Source organism: Scyliorhinus canicula, chromosome 13 (assembly GCF_902713615.1).
Source record: "Scyliorhinus canicula chromosome 13, sScyCan1.1, whole genome shotgun sequence".
In the NCBI taxonomy this organism is placed as follows: domain Eukaryota; kingdom Metazoa; phylum Chordata; class Chondrichthyes; order Carcharhiniformes; family Scyliorhinidae; genus Scyliorhinus; species Scyliorhinus canicula.
Window position 1 is genome coordinate 56,738,139 of NC_052158.1, and position 22,410 is coordinate 56,760,548.

General features: G+C 47.1%; 1 protein-coding gene across 2 annotated transcripts in view; it reads left to right on the top strand.

The window, feature by feature from the left end:
- LOC119975522 (ephrin type-B receptor 1) overlaps window positions 1–22,410 on the top strand; it is a 657,403-nt gene that overhangs the window by 511,615 nt on the left and 123,378 nt on the right. For both annotated transcript variants that reach the window (XM_038815308.1, XM_038815309.1), the window contains exon 7: window positions 17,711–17,873. In XM_038815308.1, coding sequence (XP_038671236.1) covers window positions 17,711–17,873 — 163 coding nt within the window. The remainder of the gene's footprint in view (window positions 1–17,710; window positions 17,874–22,410) is intronic.

Consider the following 22,410-nt stretch of genomic DNA (forward strand, 5'->3'; position numbering starts at 1 on the left):
TTTATTGCCTCTCCCTAAAGTTGAAGATAGCTGGTCACCTACGGCTGTTTCATTGCATGGGCAGAAAAACAGACATGTTTTCAAGCTCAACACTTCCTGTCATCACCTCAAAAAAGCCTGGGCAGGATTCTCAGTCCCGCCAGCCCTTGTTTTCCAGTGTGGCGTACCCAGCCAGCAGTGGGATCCTCTTTTCCGGCAGCCGGCAACTGGGGTTTCCCATTGAGGCCATCCCACGCGGTTGTGGGTTCGCTGCCAGAAGAAGTGGAGAATCCCGCAGTTTATCTTTATCACAACTTCAGACCCGAGGATCTCGAAGTCGGTGAATTGCGTCTTATTGATTAGTGTGACAGCCGTTCAGCCTTCTGAAGCACATATCGTGAACTCTGAAATGGCTAACTTAAAGGAGACCTGTTTTTCTGCTCATTAAGTTGTGGGAGATTCATGCTGGGTGAGGGATCGCTTTCCCATTCAACTTCCTCAACTTCAGCGTCAGTCAGGTCAGCTTGGAGAATCGAGCTTGTGTTTTGTCCCTCATGGTGCTGCATGGCACCGGTGCACTTAAAATAAAATAAATGAAGTTCCAGGCATATCTTTCATGCATGGATGAGCCACGGTGTTGTAAAACCATTCACTGGAGACTACATTGTCCTGAAATTACGTTGTAAGTGAAATATTGACTTTTTGAGACTAGAATCCAAAGTATACCCAATGAGAATCTCTTTAACAGAAGTATTGATTTGATGATACCCAGAATGTTGTTTGTTCCATTTGAATGCATTGCTTTTCTTTAAATTTTACCATCAAATATACCCCTGACTGTTTCTTTTGATGTCTCACAGACAAGGAAAGTAATTGTACTCCCTGCAGAGTGAACATAATGACTTAAAATGCTGGTTATTAAGGAATTGCAGCCACTATCAATGGACTGATAATTTGCAATTGCCTTTTCATTCCATGCTTCTCAATGATTTGTTGCCTTTCAATGACGATAACGAAGTAACAATTTGAAAGCAGCATCCTTGCCTCTCATAAGAACTGACTTGGACTCGCAGAATGTTCCAGAATAGAAATAAGCTTTTTTTATTCTTTCACAGGATGTGGGTATTGCTGGCTAGGCCAGTATTATTGCCCATCCTGAGTTGTCCTTGAGAAGGTGGTGGTGAGCTGCCTTCTTGAACCGCTGCAGTCAATGTGGAGGTACACACACACTGATGGCAGGGAGGGGGTTCCAGGATTCTAACCCATCGACAGTGATGGAACTGCGATATATTTCCAAGTCAGGGTGGTGAGTTCCGTGTTCCCAGGTATCTGCTGCTCTTGTCCTTCTAGATAGTGAAGGTTGAGGGTTTGGAAGTTGCCTCCAGAGCCTTGGTCAGTTGCTGCAGTGCATCTTGTCGATGATGCACACTGCTGCGACTGTGAGTCGGTCATGGGGCGAATGTTTGTTGAAGGTGGTGGATGGGGTGTGTGGTAGCACGGCTCCATTAAGGGGTGATCGATCGTGAGCCACATGACCGGCCCAGGGCCTATCTTGTGGGAGCGCATAAACCTGGCCAATGGGAAGAAAGCACGCTGCCCGGAGAGTGTGGACTCGGAAATCAAGGAGTAAAGAGCTGGATTTCAACTGCTGTTCCTATATATTGTTTAACCTTGTTTGTTCCAATAAGACATTTCATTATTTAAGAAGGCCCTTTGTTGATACCTTGGATGCCAACCAAGTTAGCTGCTTTGTCCGAGATGGTGTCGAGTTTCCAGAGTGTTATTGGAGCTGCACTCATTCAGGCAGGTGGAGGCTATTCAATTACACACCTGACTTGTACCTTTTAGATAGTGAACTGGCTTTGGGGAGTCAGGAGATGAGTTACTCGCCGTAGAATTCCTACCCTTTGACCTGTTATAATAGCCACAGTATTAATATGGCTAGTCCAGTTCAATTTCTGGTCAATGGTAACACGCAGGATGTTGATAGTGGGGGATTCAGCCATTGAATGTCAATCACAGATGGTTAGGTTTTCTCTTGTTGGAGATGGCTATTGCCTGTCATTTGTGTGGTGTGAATGTCACTTGCCACTTGTCAGTCCGAGCCTGGATATTGTCCAGGTCTTACCTTGGGCAAGAATTGCTTCATTATCTGAGGAGTCATGAATGGTGCTGAACGTTATGCAATCATCAGTGAACATCTCCATTTTTGACCTTATTATGGAAGGGAGGTCATTGGTGAAGCAGCTGAAGATGATTGGGTCCAGGACGCACCCTGAAGAACCCCTGCAGTGATGTCCTGGAGCTGAGATGATTGAACTCGAAAATTTCAACTATCTTGCTTGTGCCAGGTATGATTCCAACCACCAGATGATTTTCCCCCAATTCCAGTTTTACACGGGCCCATTGACACATGGTCAAATTCGGCCTTAATGTCAAGGACATTTGCTCTCACCTCAACTCTGGAGTTCAGCTTTTTTGTCCATGTTTGAACCTAGGTAGTAATCTGAGTGGCCCTGGCGGAACCCAAACATTTTCTGCTCACAGCACACAAATTGACTGCTGTATTTTACAGAATTTACAGTGCAGAAGGAGGCCATTCGGCCCATCGAGTCTGCACCGGCTCCTGGAAAGAGCACCCTACCCAAGGTTAACACCTCCACCCTATCTCCATAAACCAGTAACCCCACCCAACACTAAGGGCAATTTTGGACACTAAGGGCAATTTTATCAAGTCCAATCCACCTAACCTGCACATCTTTGGACTGTGGGAGGAAACCGGAGTGCCCGGAGGAAACCCACACACACACGGGGAGGACATGCAGACTCTGCACAGACAGTAACCCAAGCCGGAATCGAACCGGGGACCCTGGAGCTGTGAAGCGATTGTGCTATCCACAAGGCTACCGTGCCGCCCTGTGTGGCCTGAAGGCCTGAAAATGATATCTCTGGAAGGCCAAGGAGCACCCATCCTTCAGCCAGCCTCAGGTTCCAGAATATATAGATCTCCTCTCCCATGGGGTGACCAAGCATTGTGATAGATGGAAGTTGGCCTTCTGACCAGCATTCTGTAATGACTAAGAACCGCAGTGTGTATAACAAATTAATTTGGTTTAAACTATGTTGGGACATCCCATGGACATTCTTCATGGATCCGAGGGTAGAATGGTTTGGGAGAGTTACTGGAGGGGTGCTGTTAAATACAGATTATTTATTGATATCCAAAGTGCAGTCACCATATCTTGTTGTCAAGAAAGTTTGAATGGAGGATTTCAGCTTTGATGGAGTGTAGCTCCGTCCACAAAAGCAAATACCCACAGCATGCATCACCTATCACATCCATCATTTCCTCCTTTACTAACCTCAGCGCCAGCATATCTGCACTTTCCTTAAAAATTATGGGCGTGATTTAATGGAAGAGAAAGAGTCCCGTGTTGGGCTGTTCATAGAGCATAGAACATACAGTGCAGAAGGAGGCCATTTGGCCCATTGAGTCTGCAACGATCCACCGAAGCCCTCACTTCCACCCTATCCCCGTAACCCAATAACCCCATCTAATCTTTTTGGACACTAAGGGGAATTTAGCATGGCCAATCCACCTAACCTGCACATCTTTGGATTGTGGGAGGAAACCGGAGAACCCGGAGGAAACCCTCGCAGACACGGGGAGAAACTGCAGACTCCGCACAGACCCAGCGGGGTGACTCAGCGGGGAGACCCAGCGGGGAATCGAACCTGGGACCCTGGCACTGTGATGCCACAGTGCTAGCCACTTGTGCTACCATTCAGCCAGGTATTTCCCTGCGCTGGCAGCACTGAGAACGACCCCGCTATTAAATGGGACTCTATTTCATTTGTGGTCCTCGGCGAGGAACACCCTGCCAGGCCACACTTAGTCCCATTTCCTGCACTAACAAGCTCAGCTCACCAATGCAGGAAAACATCAGTTGGTGCCCAATCTCTGAACCTCCACCATGTCCTCCGGAGCTCTCCCCCTTGAGCCCCCTGCATCTCCCATAAGGGAAGGACACCCTTGGGCCCAGTTCTTGGTGTGAACCATGTGATGCTGCCAGGCTGGCAGTGCCAAGGTGCTTAGGTGGAATCAGCAGTGTCAGGGTACCACTCTGCCCAAAAGCCAATCACCTAGGGGCCTCCAATCACCCCCCTACTGCTGGTATGCCTGGTCCACATTGGTGGAGGCCAGTGCTAAACGGCACTTGCTTTAGATTCCACACCTTGGGTATCTCCAGCGCAAACATATTCAAGTGAGCCTGACTGCACAATTGAATATGCAAATCTAGATCCTGGCCACAATTGGCAGGATCCAGATTGTGAGGCTGCAAGGCATAACAGGGACGTTAACAGCCTCATTGTGTACCGAGCTGGACGTGACAAGGCCAGGAGATCTCACATGAATGTGCATCTCAGTTCCTGGCTGACAGTGAATTTTGTCCACTGATGCTTTCTGTGTTTAGCAGCACCCAGATGGAAGACAGTGAGCTTGCTGGCATTGAGACCTTGCCATGTCACACTGAGTCTCACTAGGATTTGAGATGGGCGCTGAAAGACAAACCTGCTCCTTTGCATATCCAAGCAAAACACGGTTTGGAAATGGCTGGTAACATAATTGTTTGAAATGAGTGGAAAGACAGAAGACTGGCTGGCAAAAAAGTCAAGTGTTATTCCCATAATAATACAGTGCTATAAAGAAAGAGTTTTATTCAAATCACAAGCACAGGTGCAGGATGAAACACTGGACAACAGTAGTCTGTATTTCAGTCTAATCTTGTCATTCTTTAGACAGTTCACGTATTTAATGAAACGTAAATAATAGCAAAAGAACATCCCTTGAGCAATCAGTAAGGAGAAACACTAGGACATCCATGGCAGATCTGTTGGATGCTGGAAAGAGAAGTATCTGATGATTTTGGTCTCACCTCTTACTTTCAGATTAATAACAGAGAAAGGATGTGAGAGTAAAACCAATTTGGGAGGGGAAAACCAATCAAAGGAGAGGACAGTAAAAATTTAATTACTACCCTCCTCGTGAACTAGTTTTAGTTTATATCAAGTGATTTTGAACTAAGTCTGGACTAGTTGTTTTGATCTGGAAGGTTTTCTCTGAATGCGTGCGGCAAGCTTTTCAACAATTTATGTCCAGGATGTGGGCTTCACTGGTTAGGCCAGCATTTGTTGCCCATTCCTAGTTCCCCTTCAGAAGGTGGTGGTGAGTTTTCTTCTTGAACCGCTGCAGTCCTTTCGGTGTAGGTACACCCACTGTGCTGTTAAGGAGGGAGTTCCAGGATTTTGCAGTGAAGGAACGGCGATATATTTCCAAGTCAGGGTTGTGAGTGACTTGGAGGGGAACCGCCTGGTGGTGGGATTCCCAAGTATCTGCTGCTCTTGTCCTTCTAGATGGTAGCTGTCGTGGGTTTGGAAGGTGCTGCCGAAGGAGCCTTGGTGAGTTACTGCAGTGCATCTTGTAGATGTTACACACGGTTGCCACTGTTCGTTGGTGGTGGAGGGTTTGAATGTTTGTGGAAGGAGGGGCAACCAAACGGGCTGCTTTGTCCTGGATTGTGTTGAGCTTCTTGTGTGTTGTTGGAGCTGCACTCATCCAGGCTAGTGGAGAGTATTCCATTACACTCTTAACTTGTGCCTTGTAGATGGTGGACAGGCTTTGGGGGGTTAGGAGGTGAATTACTGGCCGTAGGATTCCTAGCCTGGTTGGTTTAGCACAGTGGGCTAAATAGCTGGCTTGTAATGCAGAACGATGCCAGCAGTGCGGGTTCAATTCCTGTACTGGCCTCCCTGAACAGGCGCCGGAATGTGGCGACTAGGGGCTTTTCACAATAACTTCATTGAAGCCTACTTGTGACAATAAGTGATTATTTTTATTAGCCTTTGACCTGCTCTGGTAGCCACAGTATGAATGTGTCTAGTCCAGTTCAGTTTCTGACCAGTGGTAACCCCTAGGATGTTGATTCAGCTGCTCCAATAGTAACCTTCGAAAGGGAAATCGATAAATTTAGAGCAGCACGGTCATAAAATGGTTAGCACTGCTGCCTCACAGCACCAGGGACCCGAGTGACTGTGTGGAGTTTGCACGTTCTCTCCATGTCCTGTGTGGGTTTTCTCCGGGTGCTCTGGTTTTCCTCCCGGTGCTCCGGTTTCCTCCCATAGTACAAAGATCTGCAGGTTAGGTCCTCTGGCCATGCTCAATTGCCCCTTAGTGTACAAAAAGATTAGGTGGGGTTACAGGGTTACGGGGAAAGGGTGGGGTGTGGGCCTCGGTAGGGTGATCTTTCCAAGGGCCGGTGCAGAGTCAATGGGCTGAATAGCCTGCTTCTACAGTGTAGGGATTCTATTTTTTTCTTAAATCCTTATTGGAAACAACATCGCAGGACTATGGAGAAAGGGGAGGGGATATATCTCAAAGAGCTGCATACACACAATGAGGCAAATGGTCTCCAATCTGTCTTGTATGTATCTATGATTCCAATAATCCTATACTGATGATACTCCAGTTTTCATGAATACTGGGCTGGATTCTCTATTTTTGGGACTATGTCCCCACGCCGTCGTAAAAACTGTGGCCTTTCACGCCAGACAATCTGGCCGCATATTTATAGCCCTGCAGGGCGCTGACAGGGACCCGGCGTAAAACTAGCTTTTGCTGCAGATACGGTCCGCCCCGCACTTCCGTTTCAGAGGCCGCGCATGAGCCCGGCGGTGGCCTCCAGTGGCAGCGCCGTGTTCCATGGCAGACTCGGACCGCGGAGCTGGACATTAAAAATAGACCCCTCCGATTGGCCGCGTGCTCAATCCTGACTGCCCATCCAAACATTGCCCGGCCGCATATACGGCTCCGATCGGCTGCCACCGACCAGGGTGGCCGTGGGCTGAGTCTGCAGCTGCCATGCTAGTATGCCAACCGGCAGGACCATGTTAGATCCACGCTGTCAGGACTTCGGCCAGTCAGGTGCGGAGAATGGCGGGGCGAGCCTCCAGCAATAGCCCCAGGTGGGTGATATGCGGCACAAAACGCCGCTTTTCGGGGCCCGGAGAATCAGGGAACCAGCGCCGGTCCCGATTTCGTGCACCAAAATGGATTCTCCGTCCCTGCGCCAGCTGTAATTTTGGTCACCGTCGGGGTGCGGAGAATCCAGCCCACTGTGTCTGATCTGAGATAATCACTGGTCAATTCCTAATAATCACTGTTCAATTTGAATGTGTAGTTGAGGAAAGCCACACCAGGTGGATGCAGTTTGAAATTTTCTTTTAATATTTCACTGGTAAAAATCCCCACAGTCAGGCATCAATCAACCTCCTTCCTGGGGGAGAAACTAGATCATGAAGAGGCAGGAATATACCCCCCAGGCTCAATCAAACGACTGTTATCATCTTCAGAATAGCTGATAGCGTTGAACTGACCTGTGATTGCACCAGATATGAATCGTTGACAAACTGGGTGACTGGCAACCTCTGCTTCCAGTCACTTAATACCAGGCCTGAGAAATTGTTCAGCCCATTAGTGGCTAATTAGTTTCTAATTAGGTAAACCTGCAGTGAAACCAAAGGCAAGGTGTAATTAATCATTTTGACCCAGAATTTCCTCCACATCATTTGCACTGTGGTTGTACCTTTTAAACAAAGTGGTCCATGCACGACCAGGGGAGGATAAAAGAAATAAAGAATTTACAGAGGATTAATAGCACAGAAACAGGCCATTCAGCCCAACAGACCTATGCCAGGAAGTCCAAAGATGTGGCCTTTCTAAATAGTCCTTTCGTGTCCCTATGAGGTTATGGCATTGCAGGCATAGGGTGGGGAGTGGGCCCATGTAGTATGCTCTTTCGGAGGGTCGGTGTAGACCCAATGGGCTGAATGGCCTTCTTCTGCACTGTAGGGATTTTATGGTTCTATGATTCTATGGAGCTCAGAGACTGCCATGTAATTATGAAGCCAGGCATGAGGTTGGATCTCATGCCCAGGATCTCCAACAAGACAGATGGAGTCTTTCCAGCATTTTCTGTAGTTCGTTAGATAAACCACGGTACTGGCTCATGTTTATATAGCTTCACATCCTCAGTATCCCAAAATGGGTTTGGAATATGGAGTATATTGTGTACTTTTTGTTTGAAAAACACCAACCGAGGTGCGTTTATTTCCATATTGATTGGTGCAACAGGAAACTTCTTTACAGATTTTTTAATTACACTTTTCAACCTGATCAATCCAGCAGACTGGAAGAGCACACAACTTCACTCACATAATATAAAAACTGAAAATGCTGAAAAAACTCAGCAGGCCGGGCAGCATCTCTGGAGCGAGAAATAGAGTTGATTTTTTGAGACCGTATGACTTTTCTTCAGAGCTAAAGAGATTGTGCCAGTCCTGCTGAATTTTTCCCAGGCTTTCTGTTTTTATTTCAGAATTCCGGAATCTGCAGTATTTTGTTTTTATTACCCTTCCCTTATTCAGATTTTCAAACCCTTCTGTGGGGCATTGAGGCTTATGTGAGAGGGGCATCAAGTCACACAGAATGATCACTTGTACCAGCTGGAGATTAGTTGACATTAACTCCGCAGATCTGAGATAGTCCACATCTTCTGTCGGACAGGCAAGACAACACATGGGCACCTCTAGCTCCTCTTCTCACCTTCAGCATCATCACGCACTTCACCCTTTGAGTGAAACACTTTCAGAATGAACCCTTCACACCACCCACTGCCATATCAACGCATGATCTTGTACGACCGGTACACAGCTCCCCTTATGCACAAGGACTGCGCTGTCCAACTCCTCCCTCCACTGTAACACCTTTACTTCATTGTTCCTGAGACTGGGCTGGTTTAATGTGCAATGTAGAAAAAATGGCTGTCAAATTCTGCATAGTGAGATCCCACAAACAGCAATGCGACAATGACCAGATAATCTAGTTCAGGTTAATCTGGTACAGGTTTTGGTTGAAGCCAAAATATTGGCCAGAAAACCAGAGAGAATTTTGCGGCTTTTCTTTAAAGAGTGCTTTTATATTCCTCTGAAAGGGCAGCTGGTGTTGATCAGCGGAAAGATGATCAGCGGAAGTCTCCAGTCCCCAGTCGCATGTTTCCTGGTAGTGGGAAGCAGCGTGCCGTTCGCTGGCGGCGAGATTCTATCCCCCCCCCCCCCCCCCCCCCCCCCCCCTGCCATCAATGGGATTTTCCATTGAAGAGACCCCACGTTACGGGGAAACCCGCAGGCGGGGGCATGCTGCCAGCTGCCAGCGACCAGCGCCAGCGAACAGCCAGAGAATTCCGGCCAATACCCCCAATAGTGCAGCTCTCTCCAGCAGTATCAGACTGGACAGTGTGGCCAGGTCCCTGAGTCAGTTTTGAACCCACACTCTCCTTATTCAGTCGAAATTACAAATATATGTGAAAGGTTCCACAGTGCCATGCAAAGAAGAGCAAGGCAGTTATCTCAACCCCGTGCCCAACATTCAACCCAAAACTAACACCGTTGAAGAAAATGATTTTGTCAGTTATATTATTGTTGTTTGTGGGATCTTGCTGTGTGCAAATTGGCGGAAATTTTTTCATTGACTTTTAAAAAGTACATATTTAGTCACCAAGTGCCCTAGAATGATCTGAGATTCAAAACGACACTACTCCCTGCAATGGCCCGATGCCGGCGTAAAACGCGGCGCGAACCACTCCGCCGTCGGGCCGACTGGAAGGTGCGGAATCCGCCGCACTTCCGGGGGCTAGGCCGGGTTGGCGCCACGCCAACCGGAGCCGAAGGGCCAGCCCGAGTTAGCGCATGCGCAGAACCACCGGCGCATTCTAGCCCATATGCAGGGGGGTGTCTTCTCCGCGCCAGCCTCTGTCGGGCTCCGCCATGGCCGGCATGGAAGGAAGGAGTGGCCCCATGGCACAGGCCCACCCGCAGATCGGTGGGGCCCGATTGCGGGCCAGGCCACCATCGCGCCCCCCGGGCCTGATTCCCCGCGACCCCCGAGGACCCCACCAGCCGGCCTAGCCAGGTCCCGCCATGAGAGATCATGTCCAATTCACGCCGGCGGGACTGGCCAGTAACCGACGGCCGCTCGGCCCATCGAGGCCCGTTGAATTGCTGGGGAGGGGCCGCTGCCAACGGCCCCTGGCTGGCGGAACTAATCCCCTTCCCCATCTGAAAACCGGTGCCAGAGAATATGGCAGCCAGCGTCGGAGAGGCGGGGCGGGATTCACATTGCCCCCCGGGGATTCTCCGACCCGGCGGGGGGTCGGAGAATCCTGCCTCACATGATTACAGAAGGTTTTTTTCCATCCGGTGCCTCATCTGCATGTGAATTACCAGTGTTAGTTGCTGCATTGTGACTGGGGATAGGAACCCTGTCCAATTACCTCTCCTTAACTTAAGTACATTGGTAAAACAACGCTATGGGTGCCACAGCTAAACAGGACTCTGCAATCCTGGGGCTGAAGCTGGTCTGAATGATAAAGTCATGTACAGGCTGGGTCTTCGAGGACATCAGCACCATTATTAATCTAACTTTCTTGCATTTCCAGACTATTCTGCCTTGCTGCCAACACCCCGTGTTAATGACTGAGTCGCAACTGGTGTTAATCTAACTCTTCCACCCAGTCAGATTCAGTTGCTCTCCTCAGCCAAAACTCTCTGTTTTTTAAAATATTTTTATTCTCCTTTTTCACATTTTCTCCCAAATTTACATCCACTAACAATAAACAATAATCAGTAACGAATGCAATGTCAATCCCCATATCAACAACAATCCCATCCTCCCACCAAACCCTAAACAGCAGCCTGCATGTTAAGATAAACAAATAACAAAAAGGAATCCAGAATCGCTATAGTCACCTTTAACACATACAGTCCCCCTCCCCCAACCCTCCCAACCCGCCCCCCCCACCCAATGTTCGATGTTATCCAATTCTTGAAAGTGCATAATGAATAATGTACATGAATCATAGAACCCCTCCATCCTTCCCCTCAGTTCAAACTTAACCTTCTCAAGAGTTAAGTATTCCAACAGGTCCCCCCACCACGCCAGGGCACAGGGTAGAGAGGCTGCTCTCCATCCCAAAAGGATCCGCCTTCGGGCGATCAACGAGGTGAAGGCTACAACATCTGCCTCTGCATCCGTTTCCAACCCTGGCTGGTCCGACACTCCAAATATGGCCTCCCAGGGCCCGGGCCAGTTTCATGTGCAACACTTTAGAGATTACCCTAAAAACCTCCCTCCAGTAATCCTCCAACTTTGGACAGGACCAAAACATATGAACCTGATTCGTGGGGCCCCTCCCGCACGTTCACACACATCTTCTACCCCATCAAAGAGCCGGCTAGCTAGAACTCACTGTTAATGACTGGTTCTCTTGATCTCTGTACAGCCGGCACACACGATTGGGCTCAGTATCAAAGCCGAGATCATTGTTACAATGTCACCACCATTTAATTGTGTGGCTATATTTTAGGGGTTTCAGGCATCAATGTGTGTAGTTTGCTATCTGCTGTAGCATGTCACACTTCCATGTTCAGCAATAACAACAGCAAGGGAAGGACAGAAATCCTCCTGCACAAGTCTAAATGGGCGCCAAATGATTGGGCAGAATGAAGAGAGAACCAGCTAGCCTGAGGGAATCGAAAATCAGAGGACACAAATTTAATTGGCTCAGGAACACAAGGACCAACAGCAGGAGTAGGCCGCTCGGCCCCTCGAGCCTGCTTCACCATAGAAGAGGAAGATCCGTAGAATTCCTGCAGTGAAGAAGGAGGCCATTCAGCCCATCGAGTCTGCACCAATCACCTGAAAGAGTACTCTACCCACACAGGCTCGGCACAGACAGTGACCTAAGCCGGGAATCGAATCTGGGACCCTGGCACTGTGAAGCCATAATGCTAACCACTATGCTACCATGCTGCTCATTAAACAACCCTTTCAATTCCAAGAATCAGTTGAGTGAACTTTCTCTGAATGGCTTCTATGCGATTATATCCTTTTTGTGAGGAAGGAGACCAAAATGGTGTACATTACTCCAGATGTTTAACCAAGGCCGTGGACAGTTGTCACATAACTTCCCTACATTTATACTTAATTCACCTTGCAGCTTTCCAATTGACTTCCTGATCATTTGCTGCACCCGCAAACCCACATTGTGTGATTAATGTACCAGAACACCCAGATCCCTCTGTAATGCGGAGTTCGAAAGGGCGGGATTTACCGACTAACCCGTTGCGTGTATTTTGGTGGCGGAGGTGGTCCGCCAGCATGATCTATTGACCCTGCCGTTGTCAACGGGTTTTCCCAGTGACAGTACCCCTCATTGCCCGGATACCGGTGCACCAACGTGGGACCGGAATTTATCACTGGCACGAATGGCCGGTAAGTCCCAGCCATAATCTCGCTCTATGCAAATAGTGTGCTGCTTTTCAATTCTTCCTGCCAAAGTAACAAGTTTATATTTTACCATTTCATACTCCATCTACCAATTTTTTGCCCACTCATTTAACCTACCTAAATCCCTCTGTGCACTCTTTGTGCTCCTTGACAACAAGCGTTCTTACCTATCTTTGTGCCCTCAGCAAATTTAGCTGCTATACTTTCAGCCCTTCCATCCAAGTCATTTACATCAATTGTAAACATGTTGAGGCCCCAGCACGGATCCCTGTGGTACACCATTAGAAATAGCTTGTCAGCTAGCCAGCAACAGCCAGCTGGAAATATAAACCAGACTGCAGGAGTATCTACTAATATATAAAAAAGAAGAGTAACTGGACGTGTGGGTCCTCGAGACAGAGAGCCTGAGGAGTTATTATTGGGAAAAATTGAAATGGCAGATGCAGTGAACATGTAATTTGGGTGAGATCTAGCCGCCCCATCCGGCGCAGGCGCAAATCCTATTTTTTTTAAATATAAATTTAGAGTACCCAATGTTTGATGTTTTTTTTCCAATTAAGGTCCAATTTAGCGTGGCCAAACCACCTAACCTACACATCTTTGTGGGGGTGAAACCCACACAGACATGGGGAGAATGTGCAAACTCCACACGGACAGTGACCCAGGGCCGGGATGCGAACCCGGGTCCTCAGTGCCGTAGGCTGCAGTGCTAACCACTGTGCCACGTGCCGCCCCGCAGATTACATTTTGACCACTAAATTTTGCGAGAGGACCACAATGAGATATGCGCTGGCGAGATCTCTGTTTGAGATCTCCCCCCCCCGGTTACATCAGATGTGAACTTGATTTCCGTTAATTTGAATGAATTTGATTGTACTTAAACGGTTTTACACCGTAGCGTCAGTCTATGATAGATCCTCCATGCCCTACCTGCAATGGGAATGAAATATAAAAGAAGGGAATTTTGTGACAATTGTACAGGATGTTGGCGACACTATGGCCAGGATTCTCTGGGGTTCACCTAGCCACCACTACCAGCAAAAAAAAATTATTTGTTGCACTGCCAAAACTCCACTGAATGCCGTGGGAATGGAAAATTCCAGCCGCAGGCGAGGTCAGAGAATTCTTGCTTACATCTGAGTACTGTGTCCAATTTTGGAAAGATTGGACAGGTTGGGTCTGTATCCATTGCAGTTTAGAAAAATGTGAGGTGATCTTATTGTAACAAATGAGATCCAGCAAGGAATTAGTAGGATGGATTCTGAGTGTGGTGCTATGCATCACTGTAAATACACAAGGGTTAATGTAAATACAGTACAACTAAGTAAACACTAAAGGGAGCACCAGAGATGTCATGACATGCAGGCATACAGCTAATGAACACATAGAATAGGACACTGTGGTGATCGTAGATTGACTAGATACAATACAATTGAGCAAACACTAGAGGGAGAGCTATAAATACACTGGGACAGGATGTACAATTTTCTTTAACGATGTACAGAAAATATGTAAAGAGAAAAAGGGGGATGTGGTGATCACAAGTTAACTAGATGCAATACAACTGAGCAAACACTAGAGGGAGCACGGGAGAGCCATATAAATAGACCGGGACAGGAAGTGGGGACACACTTCACAGAGGGCAGAACTTGGAGCAGGACACAGACACGCCAGCTAGTAGCACTTGAGGTAGCCGTAGGTAACGCTCTGAAGAGAGAACGAATTCACAATAAAGCATCTTCTCCACATTTGAGACTACGAGCTTTATTAAGTCACGAGGAACAACACAGACACGACTAATGGGCAGTCAAGACACCCAGAGGGGTGAGAGGGGGCATTACATAACCCATATATAAAAGGACAGGGCACACATGCTCTGTCTCTTTCCACAGGTGACACTTAAAGAGTAGGACAGGGGCAGATCAGAAGCATCACACCCACCATGTGGCTCAGAGCAGACTGGTTAGTTAGACTGAGTTACTATAGCAAGATTAGCAGGAGAGTCAAACTCATAGAGAACTGTGCTAATGGTTCAATAAATCACATTGAACTTACTTCAAAGTCTGGAGTATCTTTTGATAAAAGCGGCATCGAGTTGCAGCCTGTGCTATCCCAGAGTACATAACACAAGACTGAGATGTTTCCCCTTGTGGGAGAGACTAGGGACGTGATTTATCACCCAAAAAACAGAGTCCCGTTTTGGGCACATTTAGCAGGGTGTTTCTCGGAGGCTGCAGCGCCGAGAATGAATCCATTATCAAAACGTTTCTTTATCCGGCACAGTCGGAAAGCTCCTCCAAGGCTACACACCTCAGTTCCTGCACTGCCACCCCGATCTCAACTCCCCATCAGCCTCCGCACTATCTCCCCCTCCGCCCTCAATGCTCCACCTGTTTGGTTATTATTGACCCCCCACTCACCCCACCTCATAAGGGCAGGACACGTTGGTCCTTGTGATGTTCCTGCCAGGGACATCCATGAGTGCCTGGGTGGCAGTGGCAATGTACCCTGGTGACTGTGGGAGTACCGAGTTACCATCCTGCCCAGAGCCTGACCACGTGGGGACTCTGCTGGCCAAGTTTGTTTGGACCAGTGCGAAACAGCCCCATGTCACGGTCTCCCAGTCGCAGGCATTTGTTTCCGGGCTTCGGGAGCTTTGGGTGCTGACATACTTAAGTGGGTTTAAATGCTCACTTAAATATGTAAATTTGGATCTCGCCCTCACTGGGCGACATCCAGACTGTGACGCCTTGCGAGATCTCATTCGATTTAATGGCCTCGTCGCATCACCGAGTTGGGCGCAACGAGGTCCTTTGATCAAGTATCAGATCTAGGGGACTCAGTTTGAGGATAAGAGTCTTTCATTGAATACAGAGTGAAGGTCTTGTGGTGTATTGGGGCAGCACGGTAGCATAATGGATAGCACAGTTACTTCACAGCACCAGGATCCCAGGTTCGATTCCCGGCTTGGGTCACTGCCTTTGTGGAGTCTGCACGTTCTACCCGTGTCTGCGTGGGTTCCCTCCGGGTGCTCCAGTTTCCTCCCACAGTCCAAAGATGTGCAGGTTAGGTGGATTGGCCATGATAAATTGCCCTTAGTGTCCGAAAATCTTAAGTGGGGATTACTGAGTTACGGGGATAGGGTAGAGATGTGGGCTTGGGTAGGGTGCTCTTTGTAAGGGTCGGTGCCGACTCGATGGGCCAAATGGCCTCCTTCTGCACCATAAATTCTATGTTTCTATGATTTCAACCTCTGAGCCAGAGGCTCAGGGTTCATGTCTCACCCCAGGATTGATGGCCAAGGAATGTGTGTTCATAATACGGCCAACAGGGTGAGTAGCAACCTGCAACATTCTTCCAACATGCCATTGGCAGCCAAAAGAGCAGGAGAGTCACTTGGTCAGCCATGCTCGATACAGAATGGTACCCTTCAATCTCTTAGCCACGGTGACAGGGTAGCGACCTGCTCCAGTAAAAGCCTCGCTATGGGAACAATTTAAAAGCTGTCTTGTGCACCACTAAGTGCAGGAAGAGAAACAGCAACAGCATTTAAGATGGAAGTGAGGAGAATTATGTTCTCTCAGAGGGTCTTTTGTTTCTTTCCCAGAGCATTGGAGGCTGGGTCATTGAATATTTTCAAGGCTGAGTTAGATAGACATTTGAATGACAAAGGAATCTGTGGTGAATGTATTCACAATAATGCATGCATGATACCATAACCTGTGACCTATGACCTGGAAATGGTGATATGAACTGCTTCTAGGTATTGTACAATAACCCCGGTATGGCTCCGTCTCTGGCTCCGCCCACACCGGGGCCATATATAGGCCGGCCTCTTATGGGTGGCATTCATCTCTACTACTGATTCTAGCTAGGCAAGTTCATGACTAATAAAGCCTACTGTTCACTCGCTCTCTCTGCCTCACTCTGAATTAAAGGTATATCAGAATCAAAATGTGTAGGGGATAAATGAAATTGAGGCCACATTCAGATCAGCCATGGCTTTATCAAAAGGTGGGTCAGGCTTGAGGGACCGAATGGCCTCCTCCTACTAATTTATATGTTCATATGTATGTATGTATGCTTGTTTGTTCGTGTGCTCTGAAAATACCCTGAAAATAACCTATTTTCTGTTTCCTTTTAGGTAACCAGTTCTCTATTCATGTTAAACTGCTATCCACTACACAATGAGCTCTTATTTTGCGAAGTAACCTTACATGTGACACCCTGTTGAATAGACCATAACTTGTTGTAGTAGAGGTAGGCCTTTCGGCCTATTGAGTTGCTCCACCATTCAGTGAGATCATGACTATCTGATGTGATAATCCTCAATTCCACTTTCCCGCCTTATCCATAACCCTTGATTCCCTTGTTGTACAAAAATCTGTCTATCTCAGCCTTGAACATATTTAACAAGAGTCTCTACAGCTCTCTGCGGTAAAGATTTCCACAGATTCACTACCCTCTCAGAGAACAAATTCCTCCTCATCTCTGTCTTAATTGGACGACCCCTTACTCTTTGATTATACCCTCTGGTCCTAGACTCTACCACAATAGCAAACATTCTCTCAGCATCTAGCCTGTCAAGCCCCCTGAGAATCCTATATGTCTCTACAAAGTCCCCTCCTCATTCTTCTAAACTCTAATGAGGCCCAATCTACTCAATCTCTCCTCATAAGAGATTCCCTCCACACCTGGAATGAACCTACTGAACCTTCTCTGGACTGCCTCCAATGTCAGTATATATTTCCTTGCATAAGGGGGCCCAAACTGTCCAGAGTATTCCAGGGGTGGTCGAACTAGTGCCTTGTATAGTTTTAGCAGGACTTCCCTATTTTTATACTCCATTCCCTTTGAAATGAAGAGCAACATTGCATCTCAATTACTGAACTTGCTTTGCTAGCCATTTAGAAATCCAAGTATACCACATCAACAGTTTCCCCTTTAACCACATCGCTTGTTACTTGCTTGAGGAATTCCAATAACTTGGTCAGATACAATTTCCTTTTCACAAAACCGTGTTAACTCTACCTTATGATAGATAAAGAACCAGGTTAGGTTAAGGAGAATGTATTTTATTTCGTCAGTTCTGAGTGGATTACTCTGCCTGAAGTGGAGGCGGAAGCAGATTCAGTAGTAAGCTACAAAAAAGGAATTTGATCAGTTCTCGTTAAGGAGATATTTGCAGGGCTACAAGGAAAGGACAGGAGAAACAGGATTAATCGGTTAGCACTTTTGAAGAGCCGGCACAGGTCGGGGCCAAATGACCTTGTTCTGCACTGCCTGATGATATGATTAAGAACTGGATGTTTTTCCATTGTTTTTCAGGATCAGAATGAGTACAATTCTTCGGTGGTGAAGAGCCTGACGAACACAGCTCGTATTGATGGTCTGCGGCCTGGCATTGTGTACGTGGTGCAGGTGCGAGCCAGGACAGTCGCTGGCTTCGGAAAGTACAGCGGCAAAATGTGCTTCCAAACGCTAACAGATGGTGAGTTTGGCAGGGGAGGGAGCTGCCGAGGGAAACAGATTACAATAATGGCAAAGCTCCTAATTGACTGGACGAGTCAAAACCCGACAGTAGCCAACCTCCGACAGCCTGGGGAGTCAGGAACTAAACTGAGAAGGGAAACAAACCCAAATCTGCCTTGATTTATTATTTGATGTTTTCCATCCTGTGGCTTTCCCACCTCTTCTACTTTTGAGGGTTCCTGACTTGGCAATGCTCCAAGCTCTGGGGAGTGCAGAAGGATTGCAGCAGGAACTTGCTCACGGGCGAGATGATTGGCACTGCTACCCCACCTCCAGCCACCTGTGCTGAATTTGTGCCCATCAGCGCAGACGATCATTCTCGTCCCCTGATGTTGAACTTTGCAGATGGTGGTTGGGTGCCGGGGGTGGTGGGGGGGGGGGGGGGGGGGATGCATGTGGGTATCCAAGAGTATCGACTGTCACAGCCTCCATCCCTCCAGTTATCTTTATAATTGTTAAAGAAAGCACTCCTTTCGAACAAAAAAAGAAAACGATTCCGTGAAAGAGGAAATATCATCTGTTCAGCCTAAGGGGTATTTTCTATGGAAGTGAGAGGTTGGATAAACTCGGATTGTTTTCACAGGAATGATGAAGGTTGAGGTGCGGCCTAATAGAAGTTTCCAAAATTATGAGTGGCATGGGCAGAGCGAATAGTCAGAAGCTTCTTCCCAGGCTGGAAAAGACCATTACATGGGGACATAGATTTAAGGTGTGAGGGGCAAAGTTTAGAGGAGATGTGCGAGAGAAGTCTTTTTACACAGAGGGTGATGAGTGCCTGGAACTCGTTACCGGGGGAGCTGATGGAAGCAGGTACGATAGTGACATTTCAGACAAATATATGAATAGGATGGGAATAGAGGGATATGGACCCTGGAAGTGCAGACGGTTTTAGTTTAGACGGGCATCATGATCGGCGCAGGCCTGGAGGGCCAAAGGGCCCGTTCCTGTGCTGTACTTTTCTTTGTTCTTTGTTGTCTTATTGGAATATTGGTCATAAAGGTCTACAGCACCATTAAATTGCCTGTCGTGTTTCCTCAGCATCGAAAGAAATATCAGGTGAACTTCCCTGCTCCTCATTAACAGTGCCTTGGTTTCCTTTACATCCACCTGAAACAAACATATTTCTTCTCTTTACCATCTCACCTGACAGTGCGATGCTCGTCCTGAACCGTTTAGCTAGGTTTTGTTCTGAAGTGCTGTGGGAGGCTTGAAACCATGACGATCCGATTCAGCAATGACAGCGTACAAAATTGAACTGAGCTGACATTCACATTCTGAAAGGTACCGCTCGTGATGGTTTGAGCCACAGCAGGATTCACCATCAGGCCAGCAAACAACAAGGCTTCTGCCCTGGCCATACTTTGATTTGAGTCCACCAATAACACGGAAGCCCCAAAATCCAGCAAATTATTTTTCAAAGGATTGCTGGTGACAAAACTGGCTATTGTTCACTAAAAAGATCGGATCAATTCTTGCAAATGTATAAGTGCACATGCACATAAGCCAACACAGTGTAATAGTACAGCGGAATGCTGGGCTATTACAAAATATTACAAAACGCCCCACTGCAGAGCAGTACTGAGGGAGTACTGGTATTTATCAGATGAAGACCCCATCTGCCTACTCTGGTGGGAGTATTACTGGGAAGAGCACAGAGGTTTTCCCTGGCATCCTGGGGAATATGTATTCCTCAATCAACATAACAGTTGTGGATATAATGTTTCAGAAGGCATATGGTATACTTCCCTTAATTAGCTGAGTCATAGAATTGAAGAACAGGGAGGTTATGCTGGAACTGAACAAAATTTTGGTTAAGCCACAGCTAGAGTATTGTGTACAGTTCTGGAATAGTACAGTCTAGGAGGGATGTGATAGCACCGGATAGGGTGCAGAGGAGATTTACCAGGATGTTGCCTGGGCTGGAGAGTTTTAGCTATGAAGAGAGATTGGACAAACTGGGGTTGTTTTCCTTGGAGCAGAGAAGACTGAGGGGGAATGTGATTGAGATATTTTAAATGACCAGGGGCTTAGATGGAGTAGACAGGAAGAAACATTTTCCCTTGGTGGAGGGATCAATGACCAGGGGGCTTAGATTTAAGGTAAGGGGATGGAGGTTTAGAGGAGATTTGTGGAAAACCTTTCTCATCCAAAGGGTGGTGGGAGTTTGGAACTTGCTGCCTGAAAATGTGGTAGAGGCAGAGGCCCTCATAACATTTAACAAGCATTTAGATGTGGATTACAATACTGAGGTGGTTGATTTTGACCGATGCAGATGCAACGGGCCTTTTCTGTAGGGTATAGATTATTTGGTCAGTATCAGATTGGGCGAGATTCTCGGCCATGAGAGGCGGTCCACCATTGGCTGATGACGGGATTGTATGTCCTGCTGCTATCAATGGGATTTACTATTGAAACCACTCCACGCTGCGAGAAAACCGGGTGCACCTTCCGCGGGACCAGAAGATCCTGCCTATTGTTATTCGTAGCAGCTTGCTGTGCACAAATTTGTTGCTGTTTCCTACAGTGACTACATTTTAAAAGTACTTTAGTAGCTGTGAAGCACTTTGAGATGTCTGGTGATTGTGAAAAGCACTTTATAAATGCAAGTCTTTGTTTCCCCTGCTGGCTCTCTTGGTGACTACCTTATACTGATGGCCTCCAGTTGTGACCCTTTCCACAAGTGGAAACAATCTGTGTCCACTCTGTCAAAACCTTTCAGGATTTTAAAGACCATTATTAGGTCACCCACCAGCCTTCATTTTTCAAGAGGAAAGAGATTCTGCCGCTTCATCCTTTCCTGATAGTTATAAGCTCCAAGTTCTGGTATTATCCTTGCAAATCATTTTTGTATGCCCCTTCTGTCTCAATATACTTTTTATAATATGGCGACCAAGACTGTGCATAGTACTTCAAATGTGGTCTAATCAAAATTCGATTTGAGCAAAATTCTCTCATTTTCAATCCCCTCTCTCTAAAAACAAATCCGGTGAATGATTTGCTTTTCCTGCAGCCTTGCTGACCTATATCACTACTTTCAGTGATTTGTGTGCTTCATTTCAAGATCCTTTCATTCTTTTACCCCATTTAGATGTTTATTTTCCAAGAAATATATGATTTTAGCCATACCCCATATACTCATTTCCTCATTGTGTTGAGCCTGAAGTCACCGAGGTAAATCTTGATCTTTCTCTGCTCTGAAGTGCCGAAGTTGATTTTCCGGCCTCAGACTATGCAACATGCCCGATTTCCATGCCTTTCAGAGAAATGGGAAGTGGTTTTCCCAAGATACCACTGTCATCGAAGGCGTGGCCTCTTCTGCTACTATATGAGCTGATCCTGGGAGAATTTAGAATTAGGCGTTATTGGTTAAAAATAATAGGCCGCTCATTTAAGAAAGAGATGAGGGGAATTTAGGGGCATGATGGTGGCACAGTGGTTAGCACTGCTGCCTCACAGATCCAGGAACCCAGGTTCAATTCTGGCCTCCGGTAACTGTCTGTGTGGAGTTTGCACGTTCTCCCCGTGTCTGCGTGGGTTTCCTTTGGGTGCTCCGGTTTCCTCCAACGGTCCAAAGATGTGCAGGTTAGGTGGATTGGCCATGATAAATTGCCCCTTAGTGTACGAAAGATTAGGTCAGGTTACTGGATTTACGGGGATATAGTGGAGGCATGGGCTTAAGTAGGGTGCTCTTTCCAAGGCCGGTGCAGTTTCGATGGGCCGAATGCCCTCCTTCTGCACTGTAAATTCTATGATTCTAACTTTTTTTCTCAGTGGATCGTGTGTCTCTGGAACTGTCTTCCTCAAGAGGTGGTGTAAGCAATGTCTTTGAATATTTTTAAGGCAAAGTTCGATAGATTCTTGATTAACAAAAGTGTGAAAGGTTATCGAGGGGGTAGGCAGGAATGTGGGGCTGAGGTTACAATCAGATCAGCCATGATCTTATCCAATGGCAGAACAGGCTCAAGGGGCCGAGTGGCCTCCCCCAGCTGCTAATTTGTATGTTTGTATGGTTTAAACTTGCCCCCCCCCCCCCCCCCCCCCCCCCCCCACCTTTCTCACTACTCACAAAGAGTTCAGTATGGTGGTGGGAAAAGGAGCAATAGTCCAGCAGTTCATGTGACCTTCTAGAGCCCAGAGGGTCACAACAAGGATATCAGGGTTGTACATTAGTTTAAATGGATTTTCTTTCTGTGTAGCTAAACAGATTAATGTGACGCTGCACAATTTTCCCATTTTGCATGCAATGCACAGAGACAGCAGATTCATCATTTTATACATTCAGATTCCTATTATTGACTGGAAATTCAGGATTATTGGACGTCGGGGGAAAGTGAAAAATTGGTGTGTCTTTTTTGCAGTAAAATAGAATAAACATATTCATTGAAGGGGAGCCCGCGGCACATTAATAAACAAGCACTGGGGACAATCATCAACTGAGATTGTAAGGCAAAGGATAGAAAGCTGCAGGCTATACGTGCAGGGAACAGGTAGATGAC